Source organism: Orussus abietinus, unplaced genomic scaffold (genome assembly GCF_000612105.2).
Source record: "Orussus abietinus isolate OABI.00-Male unplaced genomic scaffold, Oabi_2.0 scaffold16, whole genome shotgun sequence".
Taxonomy (NCBI): domain Eukaryota; kingdom Metazoa; phylum Arthropoda; class Insecta; order Hymenoptera; family Orussidae; genus Orussus; species Orussus abietinus.
Window position 1 is genome coordinate 1,754,245 of NW_019394714.1, and position 23,827 is coordinate 1,778,071.

The 23,827-nt window shown below is 53.4% G+C and overlaps 3 protein-coding genes across 5 annotated transcripts in view; 1 reads left to right on the forward strand and 2 right to left on the reverse strand.

The window, feature by feature from the left end:
• Positions 1-1,877: 1,877 nt before the first annotated feature.
• LOC105696786 (zinc finger protein 845) lies at positions 1,878-12,250 on the reverse strand. Its single transcript, XM_012419508.2, has 6 exons — positions 11,095-12,250; positions 10,509-10,655; positions 10,348-10,440; positions 8,197-10,269; positions 7,902-8,117; positions 1,878-7,840 (listed from the first exon to the last, which is right to left on the reverse strand). The coding sequence occupies exons 1-6, from the start codon at positions 11,236-11,238 to the stop codon at positions 6,575-6,577; spliced, it is 3,939 nt and encodes a 1,312-aa protein (XP_012274931.1). The 5' UTR covers positions 11,239-12,250; the 3' UTR covers positions 1,878-6,574.
• A 114-nt stretch (positions 12,251-12,364) lies between these two features.
• On the reverse strand, positions 12,365-20,060 carry LOC105696787 (polycomb group protein Pc). Of its 2 annotated transcripts, none has more exons than XM_012419511.1 (5): positions 19,956-20,060; positions 17,518-17,561; positions 17,213-17,336; positions 16,569-16,988; positions 12,365-16,176 (listed from the first exon to the last, which is right to left on the reverse strand). In XM_012419511.1, the coding sequence occupies exons 1-5, from the start codon at positions 20,013-20,015 to the stop codon at positions 15,553-15,555; spliced, it is 1,272 nt and encodes a 423-aa protein (XP_012274934.1). In that variant the 5' UTR covers positions 20,016-20,060; the 3' UTR covers positions 12,365-15,552. The 2 variants fall into 2 exon arrangements, with proteins under 2 accessions (XP_012274934.1, XP_012274932.1); XM_012419509.1 differs by having other exon boundaries at positions 16,569-16,994.
• A 277-nt stretch (positions 20,061-20,337) lies between these two features.
• The window catches only part of LOC105696789 (ras-related protein Rab-37), a 62,507-nt gene continuing 59,017 nt past the window's right edge, over positions 20,338-23,827 (forward strand). The window contains exons 1-2 of one of the 2 annotated variants that reach the window (XM_012419515.2): positions 20,338-20,378; positions 22,699-22,834. In XM_012419515.2, coding sequence (XP_012274938.1) covers positions 22,802-22,834 — 33 coding nt within the window. In that variant the 5' untranslated portion in view covers positions 20,338-20,378; positions 22,699-22,801. Of the gene's footprint in view, positions 20,379-20,497; positions 20,577-22,698; positions 22,835-23,827 lie in introns of those variants that run through there. The other variant, XM_012419514.2, reaches the window with a different exon arrangement.

The window sequence follows — 23,827 nt, forward strand, 5'->3', positions numbered from 1 at the left end:
GTATTTTTATATTAAAGGAGAAAAACCATGTTGAGCGAGAAAGAGAGCGCGAACGACGAGAGCGAGCGAGAGGGGGAGAAGGCTGGGCACGGGAGTGTGAGAAAGAGCATACGAAACACGGATCTTTCGTCCCTACTTGTCGTTGAACTTGCGATGCCATGAATGCGAGAAAGAGGGGGAGTGGAAAGAAAGAGAGAGAGAGAGAGAGAGGGGGAGAGGAGAGCACTTGCTTGTGATACTAATAACGATACTTAAAAATCAGTCGGCGTTAGTTGTTTCATTAGTTAAGTCGGGAATACACGAGGATGGTACATATATATTATATATAATCTACATATATAATATATATACGCGAGCCAAAAATATTTTGCAGGCGTAGCCCTGTCGGCAGGATCGCAAATGGCACGTCTTTGCTGGGGATCTTTGAAAGAGCGAGAAAGGGTGAGGGGGCGAAATTCGAATTGCGAGAGTGAACGAGTGAGAGAAAGAGAAAGAAAGAAAGCGAGGGTGCGACCGAGGGGAGCGAATGAGAGAAAGCGGGAGGTTTCCTAGTTTCTCGGAAGCGAGCGCGACGAAAAGGACGAGACCTCTCTCGACGAGTCCTGGCCGTCCGGATCTCGAAGCCCGAGGTGATAACGTTATCGTGGAGATGCTTTTCCACGGTGACCTCGGATCGAGGGGGCCCGAGATCGTTGGGGGAGGTCATGGTCAGGGCGCCTGGAATTAGTACACATCATCTATATAGGAGGCGCCCGATTAGTTGTTGGAATTTTGTAGACCGTAAACGGATACTCGATAGTTCAATTTCGATAGTTCAATGTTGTAGTCTCTTCGGTTAGTCGAGCGAGAGAGGGAGAGGCGCGCGCGCAGGTCACGTGGTGGGCGACGGGGGCGACGGGGGCGCCGATTGGCCCGCGGTCACGTGACCGGGTAAGGGCGCGCCCACGTGGCCGCCGGGTAATAAAAGCGAGGGGTTCCGCGCTCGCATGGTCAGCCGGCTGAGCCGGCTCCGGTCTTTCGGCGACCGTCCGTCCCCACTCTCCGGGAGACCCCCGATGAACGACGGCCCACACGCCCCCTCTCCCTGTTTGGAGTGGACTCGTGGATGTTAGGACGATTCGTTAGAGTGTCTATTTGGAGCGTTGATATCGGTATTGTTTAATAGGCGGAATTTGCGAAGCTGCGAGAGCCGAGGGATACGCCTCGTCCTGTGACGTTCCCCTGTCGACCCCGGGGTGTGTGGGGGGGACCTACCTTATCCCGCGGGATACCCCTCCGCGGCGTCTCGGCGTTTCGATGGCCAGGGCCCCGGGGTCGCGGAAAAGAAGTTCGACGACGAAATTGCGAGTTCTTTCTGCGAACGCCCTCGACGAAGACCCGTGCAAAAAAAGAAACGGAAGAAAATTAGATCACGTTACGATCTAACGACGTGCGGGCGGTAGATACCCCTTTACTATCTATCTATCCATCTATCCGTCTATCTATATATGTGCATCTATATATAGATAGATAGATATATTTGCCATATTTAATATACATATTATATATATATATATACATATATACATCTATATATGTATATATCATACGGAGGGAGAGTGCGCGGGCGAACGAGAGAGCGAGTGAGACCGAGCGCCAGGTAGAGACTAGAGAGAGTGTCATAATATCATGAAATTATTATTCTTTGTTACTTCTTTATAATTAAACCAATAAAAAAGCTATTGAATAAAAAGGACTCGATACGTCGTTATTTTCGAGGCGGGCGCCTCTCCTCTTTTCCGTGACGCCGCTCGACCTCGATCGCGGAATCCGAAATCGCGGAATCCCTTCGGCCATTGCGAGGCCATACATTAAAATACATACATGTGTTTAAAGAGGCGGCCGACTCGTTCGCGATTTAGGAACCCGAAACTGCGGAGCAGGATGCGAGTCCATACATTAACCTCCGGTTTAAGGACCCCGCTCGTAAATTTGTAAATCGTCTTTACGATCGGTCCTTCCCTCGAGACGAGGAGGCTTTACGGCCGCTGTTAACTCGTAAACGGCCACCGGGAAGTCGGCCCTGCTCCCGAGTATTTATCCGCGACAAATACCCCTTTTCTCCTTATCGCGATTAGCGACCGCCAATTCCTCGTTCCCGAAAATTGCGGTGGACCGTAAAAGGACCCTTCGTTCCCCGTTTTCCTCCTTTCGAACGATACGCGGTCGGAAATTCCAAGGGAGACGATTTCCGAATCGGAATGCTCCGTGATCGCGGCGAGCCGACTCGGCGTAATGCGATTACACCGTAACGCGAGAACGCCGTTTCTACGGGGAAAAAATAAGCGGAAATTATTCCGCTTATTTTTGACGACGCGTGGTCGGAAGGAGATAGTTTAATCGAGTCAATTTTAAGTCATTTGTTTCCTGTTAAGAAAGTTCCTGTATACCTTGCACGATCGTGCCGTGCGTCCACGGTGCGTGGGTTCGATCCCAGGTGACCACAATTTTTTCTTCCTCGAGATAGTCACGGGAAATTGCATCCCGGATTTTCTACCGAGCTGTTGTCTAATTTTACGATTTTTCCCGGCGTTTGTGTATGTCCGCGTGTGTACGTATCCCGGGTGTACGTGTTCTTCGGCGCGAGGACCGATCGATCGATCGGAAATAAATACTTCCCGGTCGCGATCGTCGCGTTACAATGTTTAATACCCGCGAGAAGAGTTAATCGGCTGACGTGAATCGTTTCCACAATTCCGCGTTTCCGGGTTCCGCGGCGGAAATTCGCAGTGAAAGTGAAAGGCGCGTCGTTTTTATGTCTATGAACGCGACGAGGCGAAGAGGGGTGCGCGATACTTGCGACTTCGACTAGCAAAAAAATGGCGAAATGAGGAAAATGAGGAAAAGAAAGGTCGAAGAAGGAACGGAAGGGTCGATCTCCCCCAAACGGACAAAAAGTTTCGTACGTTTGGGTGAGATGCATTTTTCGTCCCCGTCGCAAGAAAAGCGAGAAGCTGGAAGTAAAATTTGGAAATTTCTCGATTCGCATTGATTTCGAGCACCATTAGGATCGATACGATCTAATTTGGTTTTCCAGGTGTCGAGTAGGATGAAAAGCTTCGATACGAGAAATTACGCGGTCGGGTAGGGCATTTTTTTTTCTCGAAATCTTTGACGAGGCCGAAGTCGGCGCTTTGAAGTCCGGCCTTTGGCCGCTTTTCAAGCCCCGCGACTTGTCCCAGTCGACGAGCGATTTCGGAGGGCAATTTCTGACCTTTCGCTCGGCTTCGGACGTCTTTGAAAGCCGCAAATTCGAGCTTCTCGCTTGATTTCCGTCGCGATTGAAACTCACTTTGATCTATAAAAGAGGTCTTTCGGGCGACGCGAGGCGGGCGGGGAGAGACCGACGAAATATCTTTATGCGCAATAATATCGCCGTAGACCACTTTCGGCGACCTTCGAGGCGAGAGTAACCTATTACCTTTACGGAGTTACCACCGTTAATTATCGATGTCGTGCCCTACTATGATCTCTCTTTATAATAGTCAGTGTATCGCCATCGGGTCCGTTAGACCCGCCTTTTTACCTAGAGCGTCAATGGATGGGCTCGAAAAGGGCGTCGCGCGACCGTTTTCGACGGCCGGGGGACGTCGCCTCGACCCTAGCTCTCGGATTGCCGTTAACCGCGCGAAGTGCACACCTTTATGTATCATTAACCGTAACGGCGTGCAATGGGTCGCAATTAAAATCCGGGGAATTGTAATCACCAAAGAGGCCATTTGCGTTAAATCGGAGCCGGGATAGCGAACGGGAGTTCGATCGATGACTTTTCGTTGTCGTTATCGATCTTTTGACCCTTCGTGCGTCTTCATATCAGGTCGCGGACGACTATCGAGACTACGGACGAGGACAGCGAGATTCGGCCTAATGTCCCCGCGACGTTGCGTACTTAACTTTTGCGCCGGCATTGCCATCAGGGCAAATTGTAATTAGTCAAATTACCCGGGGTTACATAAGTCTTGGCACGGTCCACGGTTAATTTTAAGCGAGCGTATCCGACGAAGCGAGGGGAACGTGTACTCGATGTAACCGCTCTCGAGATCCTAGCGTCGCCATCTTGTAGCCGTCTGAATAATCCCGCAAACCGTCGATCGATATTCCGCAGACGTTGCGCAGTGCATAGGGGTTTTTTGTAATTTTACAGTTTGATTCTAGTGACTTTTGTAACTCGGTGTACGTACACGTAGAATAACTAGGGTGTTACCTCGCAATATATGAACGATCGTCGAAAGGGCTCCGACTCGAGGAGTCGCGGTTGAGCACCGAGGAAGGTCGGCGTTACTCGATATCGATGTCGAGATCGAAGTACCCGTGGCGCTCGACCGAGTTCTAATTCTTCAGTCTTACGAGGAAAGCTTAGAGTCCCTCCGAGGGCTTCGAGACAGACCACGAAGTTAGAACTCTGTATTTTTGGAACTTAGAAGAGCGAGAAAAGCGGCCTACGAGAGCCTCCCGTCCGAGCTCAAGATTTTCACGTTTCTCGGAATTTCAAATCAGGAGACTTTAGAAAAGATTGAATTTTTCAAATTCTTTTTGACCCCTCTCGTTAAGGAATTGAACGTTCAATAAAAACAGACTAATAAATCCTCATTACGGTGGGATCATTCGAGTCGTTCGGGCAACCAAGATGGCGGCCGCGAAGAGCCGGAGACAGGAGGTTCTCGAGCGCCACTTTCACGAATAATCCTGCGAGCTGCAAAAGCGTCGCGTAATTCGTGATCACGTAAAATGACGTAATCGAGGCGCGAGTATACTTTGCTTGGGTGGAGATCCGCGAGAAAAGCGGAAATGAAAGGAAAAGAAACGAGATACTCGCGCGGACGCGCGGTCCGATATTTCTACGGAGGCACGCGCGCGACATTCGATTATTATTGAAGTATTAATATAATTAACACCTTGATTGTAAGTCGTAGGGCAAGGTCCGTTAAACAGTCAACTTTATATTTCTATAACTTAGCGCGAAAAAAAAAGAACGGGGAGGCTCTGGCCTCCCCTGAAGATGATATATTCGATGCGAGAACCTTCGAGAGAAAACGCGAGAAAACGGAAAAAATACACAAGAGAAAAGAAGTAACGATATAAAAATATATATATACATACAAAAAAAATATATATACGTGTATAATAGTCTATAATTTTTCATATTGTTGTACGAATTTTTAAGTTTATATTAAAAATGTTTTGTGCATTCATACGAAAAGGGAAAAGATGAAATTTAAGAGCACCTCGTGGGTTTGTTTCTTGAGCCCTTCTCCCACTCGCGACTCGTGGAATCCCTTTTGCGAGTCGAGTAAACGGAATCATTAAAAAGACCCCCTTATTAAACGGACAATTCGGCCAGGGGGAGGTTGACGACCGAAGAGGTCCAGTATTTATACAAAGCCGGCTGAATCACTTTATTTCAATCCTCTGAGTATCCAAAAGTGAAACAAGAGCGTCGACTCCGCAAGGTCCGGTACTTGGACAAATATTGACGAGACCTCCGAAACCCCGCGAATCTTAAATGCGCCCAAGTGTCCGCTTATCGCTCGCAAATCTTGGCGTCAAGGAATTCCAGAGACGCGTTTATCGGCCGCCCATTATACAGGTATCACCGACGAGTCGACGGCAACCGGGAACGTAAGTAACCTAGCGAACAAGTCGGAAGACCCTCCCCCGCGTTCCGGCTCGACTTCGTACATGATTTGCGAAAAGATACCGTGCACGAATATTTATAAAACATTTACAAAATTGATCGCGAGTCTAGAACGAGATGAAAGGTGCGCGACCGGCAAAACCTACGTGCATAGGTTGGACATCTTGAAATGACATTATCGAGTACCCCTCGTAGGTATAGAGTTAAGAAAACTGCTAGGGTGGACTATACCTCGTCGGACGTAACGTCCACGGGCTGCCCGGGGCAGCAGCGAGGGACCCAGGGAAGCGTTGTACCGGTTCGTCCTCGCGACGAAGATCCCTGATCCTCCTCTGGATCCTTGGGCAGGTTTATTTACAAAATTCGAACTCCTCGGTGGTCGGGTCCGATACCGCGGGGCTGGACAAAACGGTGGAGCATTCTTCGGGGTCCTCCAGCGTCCGCTTCGGGGCGAGGTTCCTGGTCAAGGAGTACGCGCCTCGAGGCCGACGTCGTTACTCGAGTTAAAGTCGAATAAGGAAACGACCATCCTAGTCATCGCGGAGTTTATTTGACCCGCCGGCCTCTGCGTCTTAATTCTACCTCAAGATACGCTCTTCATCCCTGGTACATGACCGGCTAACGAAGAACGATCCGCGCCGCAACGGGGCACTTGGAAGAACCCCGGTAGAAAAACCAAGGACCGAAGACCTATGTAACGTATACGAACATATAATATATAACTCGGTTCTAAATCCATGCGGAACCTATGCAATCTTAACGGATAGGCTCTCATCTCGACCTCCTAAAAAACCTCGTCAGCGGACGCCGATGATCCTCCACTCGGTTTCGCGGAAGCACGGAGAGACGATCTCTACCTTCATCGTGGTATCCTTGGTACTTGTCCCCGATACTCCAGCCTTAAGCCGACAAATCATGGTACTTGAAGTAGTGAATCTTGAGAGCCTTGGTGTTGGGGTATCGGACCTTGCATACGGGACAGGATCTCGAGTCGATGGCGTCCTTGATGACGTATGCGGTGATGTTGGTGCACCTGTACGGCGCTGGACTGTTCGGATCGGGTTGGTAGATCGAGTGGTGCACCTTGAAGATGTGCTCCATGACCATATCCCTGGTGAAGAAGTGGCGGTCGCAGAAAGCACAGCAGTACATGATGACTCCACCATCGGGGGTAGGCAGGCTGGATTTCGAAGTCTTGGCGTTGCTCTTCGCAGGACTGGATTTAGGCTTGGACTGAGACTGCGATGCGTTAGCGGCCATGGCCGCTGGCTTGTGCTTGATGGAGAAATGCTGACGCACGTTGGAAATCCCGGGGAAGGTCTTGCCGCAGACGTTGCAGGAGAAGGAACCGTCGAGGTTCGTCACGGGCATGCACTCCTCGATGACCTGGACCGATGGCAGGCTTCTGCTACGAGTTCCGCGGTGCTCGTCCTTTTGATGTTTCTGCAGGATTATTCCACTCGAGTAGTTCTTTTTGCAGATCTTGCAGGAATACCTCTGGGCCGCCGGAACGGGCAGAATGGACGCGAGGTCCACCTTTATCTTCTTGTTCTTCGGGTTGAACGAGGTGGACTCTTGACTGACGGAACGCTTCCTGGATGGCGACGAGGGGGACGGCTGTTTCGGGGAGTAGGATCGATGGATGGTCTTGTGCCTCTGAAGGGCGGCCTTGGTTGCCAGCACCCTGGGACAGTCCTGGCAAGGAAACTGTGGACTCGGAGGCTTCTTCGCCAGAGCCTGGAATTTCCTCGTGGTCCCTGGGACTTTGAAGACGGCCTTGTGCAGCTTTCGATGGCGCAGCAGGGTTTTGCGGGTGCTGTAGTTCTTCCCGCAGGTCTCGCACTTGTGTTGGGCCTTGGTTTCCGAGCTCAGGATCGGGTGCTGGTTGTGCCATTGTACGTGTTGCTCCAGGCTCTCCTTGTCGGGGAACATGTTGGTGCACAGGTTGCATTGGAGCTCCTGGGTCGGGAACTCCTTTTCTTGCTTGTTACGGGCACAGTGCACGTCCCAGAGGTGCTTTCGCAACACCAGGACGTCGCCGAATCTTTCGTCGCATACCTGGCACTGCAGATTTAGAGCGGTCGACGGTTTTTGGGGCGGAGGGTTCGGGAAGGATTTCCTAGCTCTGGCTGGCCTGGCATTGGCCGTCTTCCTCGAAGGCGACACCTGAAACGTTGATTATCGAATTAAAGTCTACCGTTTGTCGAGTTCCTAAACATGGGCGTACCTTCTCAAGGCTGGTTATCGTAGCCGGAGCCGACTTGTTGAGAGGAGTGAAACTTATGGAAGGACCGACACTGATACGAGAATTTGCTCGGTAATGCCAACCCCTGTGGGTCTTCAACGACTGTTCCTCCACGAAAATTCTGTCGCAGATGTCGCACTTAAAACTACCCTCGTTCAAGTTCTCGTGAACGTTTCTTATATGTAGATTTAAGTTCGCCTGGAAGTAATCGAAAGAGTCGGTCAAAAGAATAATCGATAGGAGTTTTAATTTCCTGATCGACAATGGCGAGTCGTACCTGGAAGGCAAACTTCTTGTTGCACCGGTGACACTGCAGCGAACCTTTCAGTACTTTGTGCTCTGCCTTGACGTGCTTGTCGAGCATGATTTGCCTCTTGAAGCTTCTCGGACACTCCGAGCAATACACGCGCTCGCGGTCTCCGTGAATGTTCTTACTGTGCCGCTTCATGTTTGTATAATTAGAGAAGACCTTGCCGCAATATTCACACTCGGCGTTCTGTATCTCGGTCTTAGACACTGGCTTCATGTTTTCCACCCGTGGCTTCGCGTCCTCCGTCCTGTCGTACTCGATGCAAGAGCTGTTGGCGTTCCTCTCGTTGGGATCCTCTATACCGTGGTCCTTCATGTGTATCTCCAAGGCACCTGCGCTGCTAAACATGCTACGACAGATCACGCAGGAGTAGATCTTGACCTTCAGGTGCAAATTCCTGTGCTCTCCCAATTCCGCCCTTGTGAAGAACTCCTGACCGCAGAGGGCACAGTTGTACCTCTGCGAGGTGCTCCTGGATTTATTCGATTGGACCTCGTGGAAGGTCTCCCAGTTTTTGGAAGAGCTTTGCAGTCCGCTGGATTTGTTCCTGGTCGACTCGTTCCTCGCGGAGTCTTCGTCGTCGGTGTCAATGTTTTCTACGGTGCTACGGTGTTTCTCGTGATGCATCAAGAAATCGCTGGGAGAACGGAACTTAGCGCTGCACCAAGAACAATGCAGGTCACGAGTGTTGTGCTCCGATGTAGTGTGCGAGTAGAATTTCTTGAATACGAGGAAGGTCATTCCGCAGAAGGAACACTTGTAGGATGTCCTGGCATCGGGTGGCAGCCCCTTACATAATTCTCTGTGCTTCAGCATGTTTGGCTTATGTCGATATATCATTCCACACAAGTTGCACATGTGATTGAATGCAGGATTGCCATTCTTGTAAGGCCCCGCAACGTTGGAATCGTTTCTTGACGGCATCGGCACCATTGGAGTTAACTTGGGTGGATCCTTCATCGGAGTTGTCAACTGCTCGTACTGTTTGTCGGAATGCTTTGACAAGTGACTGAGCAATTCCTTTCTATTTAACATCGGCCGAAGACACATGTTACAAACAAAGTACTTTTCGCTACCTTGTCTAGGAACTACCAATGCGATCTTCATCGCACATTCGAAGGAAGATCCGCAGTGAAACTGGTACATCGAACTATCTTGGAACTCTGTAAGGCAGGCGATACACGTGTACGGTCGCAAGTCAGGCATGTGTTGGCGAATGTGGTTGAGGGTACTTCGCCTGTCAGGGAAGTCGCATTGACAGGAGTAACAGGAGAAGGTTTTCAGTTGACTGATGATGTCAACTTGAACTTTTGTCAGAGGAGAGTCTTTTTCCATGCTGACTAACTCGTCCTCCACATCTTCGATCATTTCTTCTTCGTCATCCAAACTTCTGTCGCCGTTCATTACCATATCACGATTGTTTCTCTTCTGATCCATAATTGGAGTGCTGGTGTGCTGTGGTCTCTTCAGCCCGTCCAACTTAGTCTTCTGACCTTTTGATTTCGAAGCTTTAGAAGGACTTGGCATAGCCGGTAAACGAAGGGGATTGGTGGTACCATGGAATTCGGTCATATGCCTCATATAAGTACCCTTCGAACGTAACGTAATTTGACACTGATAGCACTTTCGTTTAAACGGAGGTCCTCTGTAATGCGTATGAGGTCCACGTCGAGCTTTCTTCTTCGCCGGTGCTTTTGGACCACTGGACCTTTCAGTCGAATCTGCCTCCATAACTAGCTCTTTTCTATTCACAACCATAGCCAATGGATTAAGCAACAGTTCGCTACCCGTTACAGACTCAATTTCTATATTACAATCGGTGTCATAATCTTGTACTTGTTCATCTTTGATTACAATGGGGGAAATTTGTTGTTCGACTCGTGGCTCCTTGGGCAACGACGGAGGAGAAGCTGTACAATCGTTACCACCAATGTCTATTTCTATTTCTTCGTCATCGTCATCATCTATAAACTCTTCCACCGAGTCGTCGTGTCTAAGTATCTCAATTGCGTCCACATCTCCTTCGAGATCGACTTCCTCCTGAAGGAAAAAAGAGAAACCATTAAATAATGATAGAACTAAAGCAATAATAATCTCCAACATTTAAATAAAACGTACTCTCTCAAAGTCACCATTATGAGATTCTGAAATGATTTCAATGGCATCCTCGTAAAACTCCACATCCATCGGTTCTTGTTTTATAGTTATAACCTGTTAAAATGCAAATTATATAGATACCGAATTTAAACGAGCACCAGAAGTAGACAATTCAAACTTACCGATGGTGATCTGTACATCTGGGTTTCCAACCACTGTTGGAGCTTGTCTTGCGAGCGAAGACATGACTCCTTGTAATTGTGCCAATGATTGACATTCTTGACACACTGGGCACATATTAGCGTCGATAATTTATCATTTGACAATACCTGCAATGGCATTAAATTATCCCATTATTCCTCAGTTTTACAGTACACAAAATGAACAAACATGACGAAACTTCATAGTTATGACCATTCCCATAACTCGTAGCTTCACATCTTGATCGAGAAGACGCTACAAATCGCATGCACAAAATCAGCTTCACTGAGCAAGATGCAGTACATAGGAAACGAACAATAATTAGTGCTTTTTAAATTGCATAATCATAACCGATCTCTCTGGTAGAATTGTCCAAGCAAAATGGTTACGACCATACCCTCTGTTCAAGTGAGATTAATCTACGACAAAATGTCTTAATATGTATGATTTCAGAGTCCCTCCATGCACTTAGTGGCAAGCCTGAAGGGATTCCAGTGCCACTGAAGGTGACCGACAGCGATAAAACCGTTAAAAGTGACAACATAACCTGCAAAAGCGCGATCTAACCTCTATCGACAGACACGCCTTGATTTTGGACGCAAGCGGCACCGAGGAGTCGTGAACGCTGAATATCGAGACTTTTGGTCCTTCCGTAGAGAGACAGAGCCGGCAAACGTTGTCCACGTCCGCCAATACTTCGACCTCGTCCATCCTGGTGACACGTCCTTCGCACTGGGCCTTGCTACCGATATCTCTTCGGTCGATCCTTCGGTCTCAACGAGAGATCAGGAACGCGACGTTTTGTTTGGTAGCCGACATTTAAACTCGAGGGGCGGGCAGCTCCTTTATCAGCACGCTCGGCTTGTTCGTTGCAGGAAGATCGCGGGCAATCGGCGGGACTCCATAGATCCGACATGTGTACACTGCGCCTGCGCAAACATGGCGGCGACGGAAAGGCGCGCCGCATCCTGCACGGATATCCCGGTGATTATTACCCGACGCGACTTTTTACACACTGTGTACTGTTCACATTGGTAAAAAAAAAGGCAAAGTAACAACTACGGTCTTTTTAGGAAGCTGAAAGGTATTTAACAAAAAGGTTTAGGTAACGTCCAGATTTTTTCATCATGGCGACTCGAAACTTGGCTCCAGAGATGAGTTAGGAGATCGCTCACGGGTAGGGTCGCGCGATCGCTTCCTGTGCTGCCCTCCGGTGGAGGATGCGGACGACTAACGCAATTGCCACCTGTTACCCCTCAGGGCCGAAACAATTCATTTTTGGTAGGTGCTCGCGCACTCGCGATGGCGGTGCCATCGAACAATCGCCGCTGGGGGCTCACGCACTCGTGACGGTAATACCATATGGCTTACCTACGCTTACCGACGCCAAGTCGAATTCGATGGTAAGAGAACATTCGTGACGATCTCTTTGACTTTACCCTCCTCTTACATTAATTTTTTCCGCAAATGATACAAGCAAAATTACAACGTGTGTGCTCAAGAGTATGAGTTACACTATATATACAATTTTTATAAGGTAACTGATACTAATAAAAAAAATTATGAATGTTCCCTATGACAAAAATCGCAGCCCCGCTTTCGATAGATCGCTTTTGGCGACGCGCGCTCGGCCTTATATAGGGGTTACCCAGTCATGCACATGCGCAGTTCCTTGTTACACCCTTATATGTTCCAATTTTTGAGTTTCTTCTTAAAAATAAAATTTAATGAGTGCCAGGTCTCCCTTAGGGCCTCGTTGTTCCGCGGCAGAAAATTAAAAGAACCGATCCGAATGTTAGAGTTTGCCGAAAGACCTCAGTGAATCGAACGCCTCGTGTTGAAGTAAAGATTTTATTGAAATATAAGGAATCTGTACCAGACAGAACTAAAATTACTGTTGGATTTGGTACTACTGGGGTTCACGTATCGTACATGCCTGCGTAGCCATACTGCGTGTATTATTCTGCCGTTAATCGTCTAAATTGAGTGTCTCTAAGTACAAGAAACGTTATCGAAGGGGTACGCGCACAGTCTATATCGTAAAGTTCTAAACCTAAAAAGGATCCTCCTCTCTCTCGCACTTCTCATCCAGTCGCAGTAATTAACATGTACACAACTAGGTCAACTTAATCCCTTCTGTATTTACAAGTGATAACTCGATGACCCTACAGCTACGCCCATTTCTTTATTCTCCGCTCCTCGTCCAACGTCCGACCCATATATAACAGGAGCCTCCGCTAATGTATTTACAATTTTTACAACGTCCCTTACTGTACAGCGCATTACATAATTACATTATAGAGCGGAAACATGTACATATACGGCACACGAGTCTCCATTACGTTAGGGTGTGGTACCTCGGTATAATAAAACTCGAAAACGGTCGCCGAGACGTCGAATCTAATTCATACGCAAACTAATTACATCGCGATGAACCTAATCGGTGTCTCGTTGCGAGTGAAATTTTACGTGCAAATTCTGGGAGAAGCCTCGAGCATGAAAATAAGGAAAACCCCGTCCTCGCGAGCAAATTGATCGTTGCACCGTTCGTCTCCTAGCGAAGGTATCGTTATCTTGGTGCTGACATCGGGGTTACACATGAATCTTTTACCTACTAAAAACAACAATGTTTCGTAACAACACAAAACAATAGGTACTTACAAATTATAGGTACTTCTCCACTTAACTCCGTAACCAACGAGTACTGCGTGTGATTCGAAAGAGGAATCCAAGCGAGATATTTCTTTCACGGTCACGCAAAAGGAGTAACCGATAGCCTCAAGACTAATTGTCCCAGCTCGCGAAAATCAACGTACGGAATTTCGCGAACACCGATCGCGAACATTCGTTCTCTCAAACGAACCTAACGTGCTCCTCGGAGCCATTCAAATGTAGTTTCGGTACATTTTTTGTACAGCGAAGTATCTCATACGGGATTCCGCGGCAAACGATTCGATCGCGCAATTTTGTAAAATAAAAAAATTCTCACGGGAAATTAACGGTGATGTTACAGTTGAGCTTTGTAGAAAATAATGGATTTTAACCTATTTCGGGCTGTCGGCAGGTGCACCGACGGCGGGGAAGGATTTTCGAGGACCTCGAATTCGTCTCCCTGCAGAGTTCAGTGATGTCTACGGACCGTAGTCAGTCGAGGACGACGCCGAGGGAAGAACTAAGGGAATCTGAATTCGTCCGAGACTTCGTCAGTCGTGCTGGAATTCATCCGAAATACGCGATTTTGGATATCATCGCGAGAAGCGACCGTTTACATTAGTCGCCCTCGGGGTGGCACAACGCGCGGGCGATCGAAATATCGTCACGATGGAACGAAGTAAACGCTTACTTCCCACATTTCACGGCGTTTTCCCCAGCACTGTTTTCCGTCAGTCCGTCGTTTTACGTCGAGACGTCCGATCGCGCCCAGTCTAACAAGGCTACGCCCTAATGGTGTAAAAGTCTAAAAATTACCGTATCAATTATAATAAATAAGCAACACGCATGGTCAGCTCTCTATAATAGTGTATGTATATTATGTACCTATATCACGGATTTACTGGTTCAGAATGTGCACAAGCGATGCACCGAGTATGTACGCGAGTCCTAGAAACGATAACGCACAGCCGAACGCCCACCATCTTTCTTTACTAGCGAAACCGGAGGACAATCCAAATTCTCAACGTAACATTTAAAAAAAAACGTTACATGATAAATCCTTTTACGTAAATCGACTCGATTTACTCGTCAGCACTAATTGATCAATAATTTCAAGGTTTTCCGGGAATGTCCAGCAAGAGCGACCCAGTCTTGAAAATGTAGATATTCCAGAGTCAAGGCAAAAAAACAGTATTCCAATCCTGCTAGCAGATGGTGAGATTCGCCCGCCCTAGTCGGTTCTAGATCGGAAAACGTGACTTTGGTTGTTTCGTGAGAAATTTTGATTTCCTCCGTGCGGAGCGATCGTTGAAATAAGAGAGAAAGAGAGAGAGAGAGAGGTGGGGGGAGGAGGAGACAGAGAGAGAGAGAGAGAGAGAGTCATCCGCGAAGACGTAGAATGATCGACCAACGACGACCACGTGCGCCTTCCGCCAGGAAGGTGATTCGCGTCATGCAGCTTCCTAGAAGCTTAGTCTAAAATCGGGCGTCATAAATGGGATCGTTGGAATTAAAAGTGCACTGGCGTAAGACCTGCGCCAGAAGCGCCTTCCTCGAACCCTCGAAACGTCGACGGTCGACGTATTTAAGGTGAAAAGGCTCGACTCCGCCCTGATCGTCCTCGTCGAGGTAGGCCCCGTCGACGTGGACCTCGTCGGCCGCTTCTCTCGTAAAACCGCGCTAGGAACCAATTAAAAAAATACCGGCATCGAAACCGCGTCCAATTCGGACCCCCAGGAGTCGAAAATACCTCGAGGTCCGAATTTCTTGCCTTCTTTTCCAGAGTTCCTCCCGGCGGCCGTTGCAGACCTCTCATCGAGTCGGCAGCCACATCGTGGACAACGCCAGCCACCACTGTCCGTAGCTGGTCGCGCGAGTTCCCCCGCAACTCGGTGGAGTACCTCGTATGGGTATCCAATATTTGGGCAGGGCGTCCAGGGCGGGGCACTGCGACAGTTCCCTGATGCGGTGCACATATTCGCCCCTACGTGCGCCCAAGGTACGGAGGCCAGTAGATGGGCACAACGGTGAGCGTCCTCGCCGATCGATGAACCCCAGGTCCTCCGGATCTTGAACTCGAATTTTTGGTAACGTGTAGGCCTCCGCGCTACGGCGCCGTCGAAAGCAGGGTGCACCAAGGGCGACAATTCCCAGGATCCATCCCTCACCCTGGTGGTCGGTTTCCCGGCAGAAACGCGAAGGCCATGGTGGACCTGGATTTTTGGTAACGTACTAGGCCTTGCCTATCCTCCCCTGGCACCCTCTCTCTCCGAACTTAACGCGTGGTTCGAGTGTGAAAATAATTTATATGTACAAGGTATTCGACAGGAGTGGCGCATCGTCCCGATCGAGAATCGAGTCCGAGGCCAGGCTTCAATAGATATCGCTCTTGGGATCCCTCTCCCGGAAGAATCCCTTCTCAGTCTTGCACTCCCTGATGGTAACGGTCTTCAGATTGACGGTGACGTCGGTGATGAAGACCTGGTCAGCGACTGGATTCCTCGCGTGCCAATAGTCGGTCCCCGGGCTGCTCAGCGGGACGTAAGTCTTCGCCTTCGCGAGCTCCGTCTGCTCCGGGTTCGCCGGCCCGTTATTATTATTGTTGTTGTTGTTGTTGTTATTGTTGTTGTTGTTAACGTTGTGGTGGCCATTGACGATGGTGGCTAACCTGTTGTTGTTCGTGTAGGAGTCCGTGGGGCTGGGAGACTCGTGGCCGTTCGAGTCGGTCGTGACGCTGCCGTTCGTCGCCTTCTCCGGCTTGTGCTCGGACAAGTGCCTCTTCTTCGTCGGCTGCTCCAGAGGCGTGTCGATGCGAGGAGACAGCGGGGCCGGGGGTGCCCTCGGCAGCGAGGGTGGAGGGCCGTGAGGAACGTCGGCTTCCGGTCTCTTCTTGTCCTGGACCGCGGGGGCCAGCGTGGTCGGCACCGCCGGCAGCGGCTCTTCCGGCGTCGACTTGACGCTCGATGACGAAGGTCTCCTTCCGTTTACCTTGTGACTCTGCAAAGTAAGGACGCCTCGTTAAAACTAACCGCTTACTTGGCTCGATCGATCGCCAATTCCGTATCGATCTCAAGGTAAATCGGGATAAAATAATTATATCCAGTTTCGTCTTTCGAAGGCCACCGCGCCATTCACGCGGACCGACGAACTGCACCCATATTGGAACGCGCAGGGCATGCTCCAACGTTTTGAAAACCGCGACGAGAAAAAGACAGTTCCAAAAGGTACGTGCCCTCTCTCTTTTTTTTTCCCTCCCGCGACATGCCCGTACATGTAATTAACGGACAAATATCGGTAATAATTCCAGGATGAGTGCGGTTCAACGGTGCAGTCGGAGGAACGGAGAAGAAGAATGGACTAGCAATGATTATCCTGGACGAGCAACCCACGTGGTAGGAAGGAGACGTGGGGTTCCCTTTGAGGGGCAGCAGTCGAGGCATCTTGTTCGGGGGCGGACTTCCGCTTCCGCTGCTGGGACTGCTCGTGGTGATGGTCACGCCGATTTTCCCGGACTCCTTGCTGAGGACCTCGGCCTTCCGCTTGGTGCCGGCGGGCTCTCTTCTGGCCGGTAGCGGAATGTCCACGCTGCTGTTGGAGCTGTCCGAGTCGACGCTGAATGCCGACGCGGAGAGGTCCGGCGGGGTGGGGGACTCGTGTCCGTCCAAGGAACTGGGAAGGGTGTCCTCGTCCTGGGCGGCGGGGTTAAGCCTAGGCGCGGACGTGCTGCCCGTCGTCGACTCGTCCTGGCTGTCCTCCCCGACCCTCTCGTCGCCGCCTGGCTCCTCCTCGACAACCAGATTTGCTAGGACCTGTTCCTGGAAATTATGGAACGAATGCACATCTCCATCGACCGCAGGGTGAAGATCGTCCCCCTCGTCATCGTTTCCTGGGGGTGCTCGTGACTTCACCGCCCCCTCGAGTCGCGACCGGGGGTTATCGAGGTGCGATCAAGGGATAATCATGCAATCCGTTTATAGGAACCATTCCGGACAGTCGCAACGGGTCATCGACAAGGGTCAAGATGGAAACCTACACTGTATCGAGTGTCCCTTCGCCTTGGCCTCCTCGTCGACACATCTCCTCCCTTCTGGCTCTCCTCGTACAGCTCGATCAACCTCACGTCCAAAATGTTCTCTTCGGGCTCCCACGTGTTGTATCTGGAAAAGAAACGAGACCACGATGCACTCCCTTCCGTCCGATCGAGGCTGCGATAAGGGCTGGTTACGTCTCCGAGACGTCGACCGATCGCGAAATTCCGGCGTAGCGACGACTATTCAAAATTCGGGGACATTTTTGCCAACGAGGGGCAGAGACCGACAACGACGCAAAGCCACTCACTTTTTGCTCCAACCCTTCCATTTGACGAAGTACTCCACCTTGCCCTGCAACAGACAAAAGGAAGAGAGTCGTTAACCCCGAAGAGCATCCGATTCTCGTTAAGGAATGCCCGAGGAAAGTCTTACTTTATCAGTGGGAGGTTTCGGGTAAAGAACGGTCGGGAAAGCGAACGACCATAATGCGCTCGGACGGGCTTTCGCCGGTATTGTTTGTATGAATAAAATCAATGCCAACGAGGGGGGTTTCAATTTAGACCGAGCCTCGGTGCCATAAAATCCGGCCCATTTTCTTTCCAGATCGGCGGCGTGCGGTCTGCCAAGGTGCAGTCCGCTCGTCAGAGAGCCGCTTTAACGGGCCGATTCGTCAAAAGGCGGTTTATTGGCCGGCAATAACCGGCAATACCCGGCAATACCCGGCAATACCCGGCAAAATGCGAAACCGAGACCGAGGGACAGTTGGTAGGCGCTCCCTTTAAGAGCCGTCCCTCGAGAGACCCTCCACGGTTTGGCTCGTAATCGTTTCAAATCCTTTACTCGTAAGTCAATAAAAATGACGAAAACCGAAGAATGGCGGCCGGAAATCCCGAAAGAGGTTACCCTCGTCCGTCCTAATCATCGTCGGACGGTCAATTCCATCGAACGACGTTTAATCCGGAGAAAGCCAGGTTCGGAGTAACGCGACAACGTAAAACGCAACGGTGGATTTCTCGTCGATGGCGAACGCGTTAATGGAGTGCAGGCATCGTTTCGTCAAGGGACCTTTGTCGGTCGCGTGCATCCTAACACCGACTGGATTTGAGGACCGAAACGACCGTTGGCTCTGCAAAAACGTTACGGAAAGAGGCCGGGAGATCGACCGCGATCGCGAGACCAGGAATGTCCCATCTTCGGGAGTAATCGACCGTCGAAGATCCCGGACTCCGAAACGGACCGAGTCATCGAGATCGTTCTCTTTAAAAATTAGGAACGGATGGCTCCCAGGATCTCGTTCTTTAAGGGCGCTTAAGGAAAAGGGGTAACCTCGTTGACAACCTCTTTGCGCCCTCTGGTTCCATCGCGCGGAAGGTCCGCAGCGTCCGGGATCGCGTCGGCGAGTGACCGCGGCGCTTGGCCGGCGAGTCGTCGAATCTCCGGTCGTCGTCCCACGGTCGATAAAACGGGCGGCGTTGAGGCGCGGCGGGTCCGCGCTCGCCCCGCGATTGGTCGGTCGGCCGCCGGCGAAAACCCCGACGACCAACTGGCGGCCGAGAGCGCGCGCCCGGCGCGGCCCGCGACAGTTGGAAAACGGTGACGTAACGCGCTGACGCGCGCGGACCGCGCCGCGTCGCGGCAGCTGGGAAAGCTCGTCGCCGCGGCGCCGACGTTGCCAGATCCTCGCCCCCGCGAGACACCGCGACGCGAAGGAGAGACGAGGTGCGCAACCGCGCGGCCTTTTTGACGTACCGGTCACGGTACGCCTCCAAAACGTCCTCGCTGCGTGCGAATGTATTTCAAGCCAAATACGAGAATAAAGTTAAAGGAATTAACGGAACAAGGAGGTAAAGAAGGCACGTTTCTTTTTCTCGTTGCCTCGAGACGGCGCGGATTTCCGCGTTATCGCGACGAGGCGCGAATACGGCGCGATGGCCGACTCTCCTGGATAACGTTCAAGGGACGCCACGTCTCGCGCGGTAATTGCGAGAAAAAATAAAAAAAGTAAATGATCGATACGGTAGTCAAAGGCTCCGACTTTACGGCCGCTCCACATGGCGAGGCCGGAGTGCGTCGCGCGGAGCAACGGCAAAAGACGAAAGCACGTGTTTACGTTTCAATTACATCCGCGCGAGCAAACGAAGCGGCCGCCCGGAGTCTCGCGCGGAGATTCCAATGAAAACGCGTGCTTTCACTTCCCCTTATCGTTCCCCCGGCGATAAAATCGGACGAGCCGGGTTAAGTGAAAAGGCCGTTGTCCCGAGGTTCCCCGTTTCCAGGTAAAGGCGGCGCGCCTCGATTCGGCCAGAAATCGACTTCCAAAACGTTGCACGTCGACCACCGAGGAAAAGCGGGCCGAACAATTGGATCTCAAAGCCCTTTTCCCGACGCGCTCAACGGCACGAACCCGTCAATTAGATGAGCAAAAATTCACCCCGACGTCCCGCCCTCGGCATCGCCTTGGGGAAGCAACAAGAAGGAACAACCCTCGCACAAATCCATCCAAGAGGCTCGGGTAGACCCTTCGGCCCGTCTTGCCTCTACCGTTACCGGAGGTAGAGGGGCTCGGTCCCGCGATTTTCCCGGAAAATTCTGGAAGCCTCCGCGAGTTCGTTCCAAGTTGTTCGCCTCCCAAGGGAGTTTCCCCGGTCGGCGTCGCGAGGAGCCCGAAGGGACGTGGCGCCGACGCAGAGCCGCGGTAAATCCGGCCGGTGGCGGCGCGCCGCGGCGCCTCGGCCAACTACTTACCCGCTTCTCTCTCTTCTTGGTTATCCGCTCGGCGGCGTAGACCCTGTCGCCGAGGTCCATGTCGGCGGCGGGCGGCCGCTGCGGGTCTCGGTGGCCTCCTGGCGAGAGGGGATCGCTCGGGGATGCGCGTCAAAGGAGCTCGCCGGGGAACCGAGCACCGATCGGCATGGCAGCCGGCGCGGCCCGACTACGAGGCGCGACGGAGGCGCGGCGGAGACCCGTCGTTGTCGAGGGTGGGACGTGTCCCGCGGGCGGCCGGCAGCATGGCCGATGTTTTCGCGACGAGGTCGGCGTCCGCCGGGAGTCGGGGCGCGGGTCTATTTCAGCGTAGAGGCCGGCCGGCCGATGTTTTCGGGTCGGCCAGTAGTTCGACCGGCGAGCGCAAGCGGCGCTGCGGCAGCGACGGCCTCGCACGTCCCATCGGTGAGAATTTCCCGCGGCACTGGTGCGCGTCCGCGGTCGTCCGCGGTCGTCCGGGGGTCCCGGGGCCCGGTCGCCCTCGTCCGGGTGGAAGTCCCGGTCCGTCGGTCGGCGCTGCTCGGGCAGGACCGGTGACCCGCGTCCGCGCGACTACCTTCGGCCGAGATCGGTGTCGCCGTGACGTCAGCGATTCCCCCTCGCGTAAACACCAAACATGGCCGTCGCGAGAGAGCGGATGTACGCCGCTCGAGCGGAGTGCGTCCGCGCGGCAGGTCGATAAAGCAGGGCCCTGCGCGGCTCGCGGAGGAGCCGCCGCGACGGCGGGTCCTCGTCGACCGGCGACGGCGGTCCGGAATCGGCGCGGGGACGACGCTCGGACGTTTCAACGGAGCGCGGAGGTTAACGGCGCGGCGTCGTGGCGTCGTCTAGCACATTCCGCGGACGGCGGCGGACTAGCGGCTCGGTCTGCCGAACTCCCCTCGCGAGCCGCCGAGTGGACTCGCCCGACCCGTTCGAGGTTGCGCCCGGGGTGGGGGCACGCCAGGGGAAGGAGCGGGAGCGAGAGAGACCGACGACGCGCCGCCGGCGCCCCGAGAGAGAGAGACTCGCCGGACCACCCCGAGCCCCGCGAGAGCCGATGCGGCGTTGCCGGCTCGCCGCCGACGGTCGACCCCGAACGTCGCGCGGCCGCTTCGCCCCAAGGGTCCGCGAGGACCCGGCGCTCCCCGTGCCGAGGGCGCGGAGTCCGGGTCGCGATCTGGCAACGCCGGAGGCGACGTCTCCGTCACCCCGACACCCGAGACACGGCGATACCGCGACGGCACTCCGAGGACGCGCGGAGGACGCGGGGCACGACACTCCGGAATACTCGACCGCCACTTCCGGCGCGCACGTACCGCGACGACCGACTCGGGGACGGAAGGGGGGAGAGACAGAGAGAGAGAGAACGGCCACTCGACGAACCTCGGGAGGTGCGCGCGTGCAGCCTCGACGGATCCCGAAACGAGAGTGTCCTCCGTCCCGACGAGGCGACCGCTCTTCCGTCCTTTGGCATAAATACAGGAATAAAAAAGCCGAGCTCGCGCGCCGATTGGCCGGCGCCGTCGGCCGAGTCCGCGCCGGCGGGGGTGCCGGCCAATCGGCGCGCGGCCCTGCCCACGCCGGGTTCCCTCGCGCGCCGAGGGGCGGCGCCTCCCGCCGACCGGCGTGCCCTCTACCCCCACCAAGGTCGCCGAATAGCGCAGCGCTCTCGCAGCGCGCGCGGACGCCGACGTCGCGACGCGCCCCGACGAGCCGGGGCGAGGGGCACCGACCCGGAGGGGGCTCGAGGTTTCCCCTCTTCGTATCGAAATATCCCGGCCTGGCCGTACAGCGATGCCGTTTCTACCACGCTCGACCGCAACCGCCGGCTCTCGTTTCTCCGCTCTTTCTCTCGCGCGACCGAGCTCGCCGGCGCGCGCGCACCCGCTCCCTCCCTCCCTCCCTCCCTAGTCCCCGATCCCGACGCCGCTCTCCCGCCCCTCCGCGTACGTCGCCGTGGCGTTACGAGTGCCCGTGCCCTCCGCGTGTCGCTTCCCGCTCTCTCCCTCCCTTCCCCTGTCCGTCGCCCGCGCTCGCTCTCTCTCCCGCCTCTCTCCCGCCTCTCTAGGAACCGCGATCAATCGTTACGCAAAACCTCGCTCCCCCTTCCTCCTCCTCCTCCTCCTCCTCCTCCACGGTGTATCCATTGCCCATGGTGGATCATCGGAGAACCACGCTTCCGACCGCGACCCCCGCGTCGCCCGACGGGCAAAAATCGTTCCATCGAGGGATTTCGGGGGAGGGGGGAACATTCGGGGACTCGGATGAACCTAGGGAAACTCTTCCGGAAACGTCCCGAGCCGGTCAGCCGTGGATTCTTCAGCTCCGGAATACTCGGATCTCATGACGCGCCCCGAAGAGGAACTCGGAGGAGGAAAGAAATCTTCTCGATGTTTTGATTAGATCGATTCGGAGAAACTCTCGCAGGGAGAGGAGACGGAATTTCAAACGGTTGTTTACACTTTTCCGTCGAAACGTAGGGCCGGGAGCGTCGATCACCTCGCGTCAATCGGGCATTCCAGGGGCACGCGGTCGGACGAAAGGAGTCCGGGCTGACTCGTTACGATTTTCGCGATTCCGCGACGCTGTCTCGATCTTCCGACAAATGGAAACGCGGATCGTGGGTCGGTTCCAATCGCGGCGCAAAACCGGCAAGACGCGAGAAAAAGGAGCAAAGGATCCGTCCCGAGCGAGGACGCGGCCGCAGCCTGTTCGAAGAGAGGAACTTCGTCCCGTTTTCTAGAAAACCGGAGGAGAAATTCCGCCGACGATCGCCTCGAGGAGAAACAACGCCCGAAGACGCAAGACCGTCAGAAACGGGAGGAACCGGGAGAGGACCTGGAAAAATGCGGCATCCCGAACAACGGATTGAAGATCGAGTAAGTAGGTGACCGACGATAGGTTAGGACGTCCTAACGGGACGGGGGTCGCGTTCGCGTAGAGCTCGACCTGGCACGCGGAACGATCGCTCGACCCTCGGGTAACCTAACCTCAAAGAACATCGTTTTACCCTGCGACTACTCTTTTTTCGTAAACCACGGTTTACGCAAATGTGCTCGGGGAACGGAACTCCTCTGCGAGGAGTTTTGAACGTAATTGCGCCGGGGAGAGGAGAAAGAGTAAAGCTTCGTTTTCCCTTGCCGCGTTGCTCGAAATTCTTCCGGCCCGTTTTCAAACGATCCGAGGACTCTGCCGCGCGAAACGCGGCAAGGGCGACGCGAGGGCGACGCGAGGGCAAAAGGCGCGAGTAACCTCGACCTGACTCGCCGGGAACGAGCGCGGCTCCGTCAGCGAAAAAAGCAGGCCGCGCCGAGCCGTTACGCAACCATCGAACGAAGCGAGCACGGATGGCGCGCCGACCCGCTTCCTTTGTCCGCGCGACCTCGCCGAGGACGCGGAGACCGGCACTCCGACCTGACGGAAAGCCTCCGCGGTCGCGCGCGTCCTCGGAGCTCGCCAGCCGCCGATTATCGGATCCGGAGGAGCTGGACCGGGCTCGGCGGAGCTCTTAAAATAGCTCCTGTATCGGCCGGTTTGGCATCCGAATCGTCACCGACCGGCTCTCTCGGCCCCGAGGAGAAGACCGGATTTGGAAGTCGAGGCGGAAAGTCCGGGTTCGCGGAGAACGCGTCGAGAGGTCGGACGATTAATTGGACCGGGGTCCAGGGCGTCGCCGAGCGGCCGGCGAGACGATCTCCTCTCCCGAGGAACCCCGGGAGACTCGAAATCGAGGCGCGATCCCTTTGGAGAAGACCTTTCCCGACGATCGAGCGATCGAGCGAACGAGCGATTCAAAATGGCGGCGAACGTTCTAAATGGCTGCCGTCGCGGGATCGGGCCAAATTGGAGTCCCGCGGAACTCCAGGCCCTCG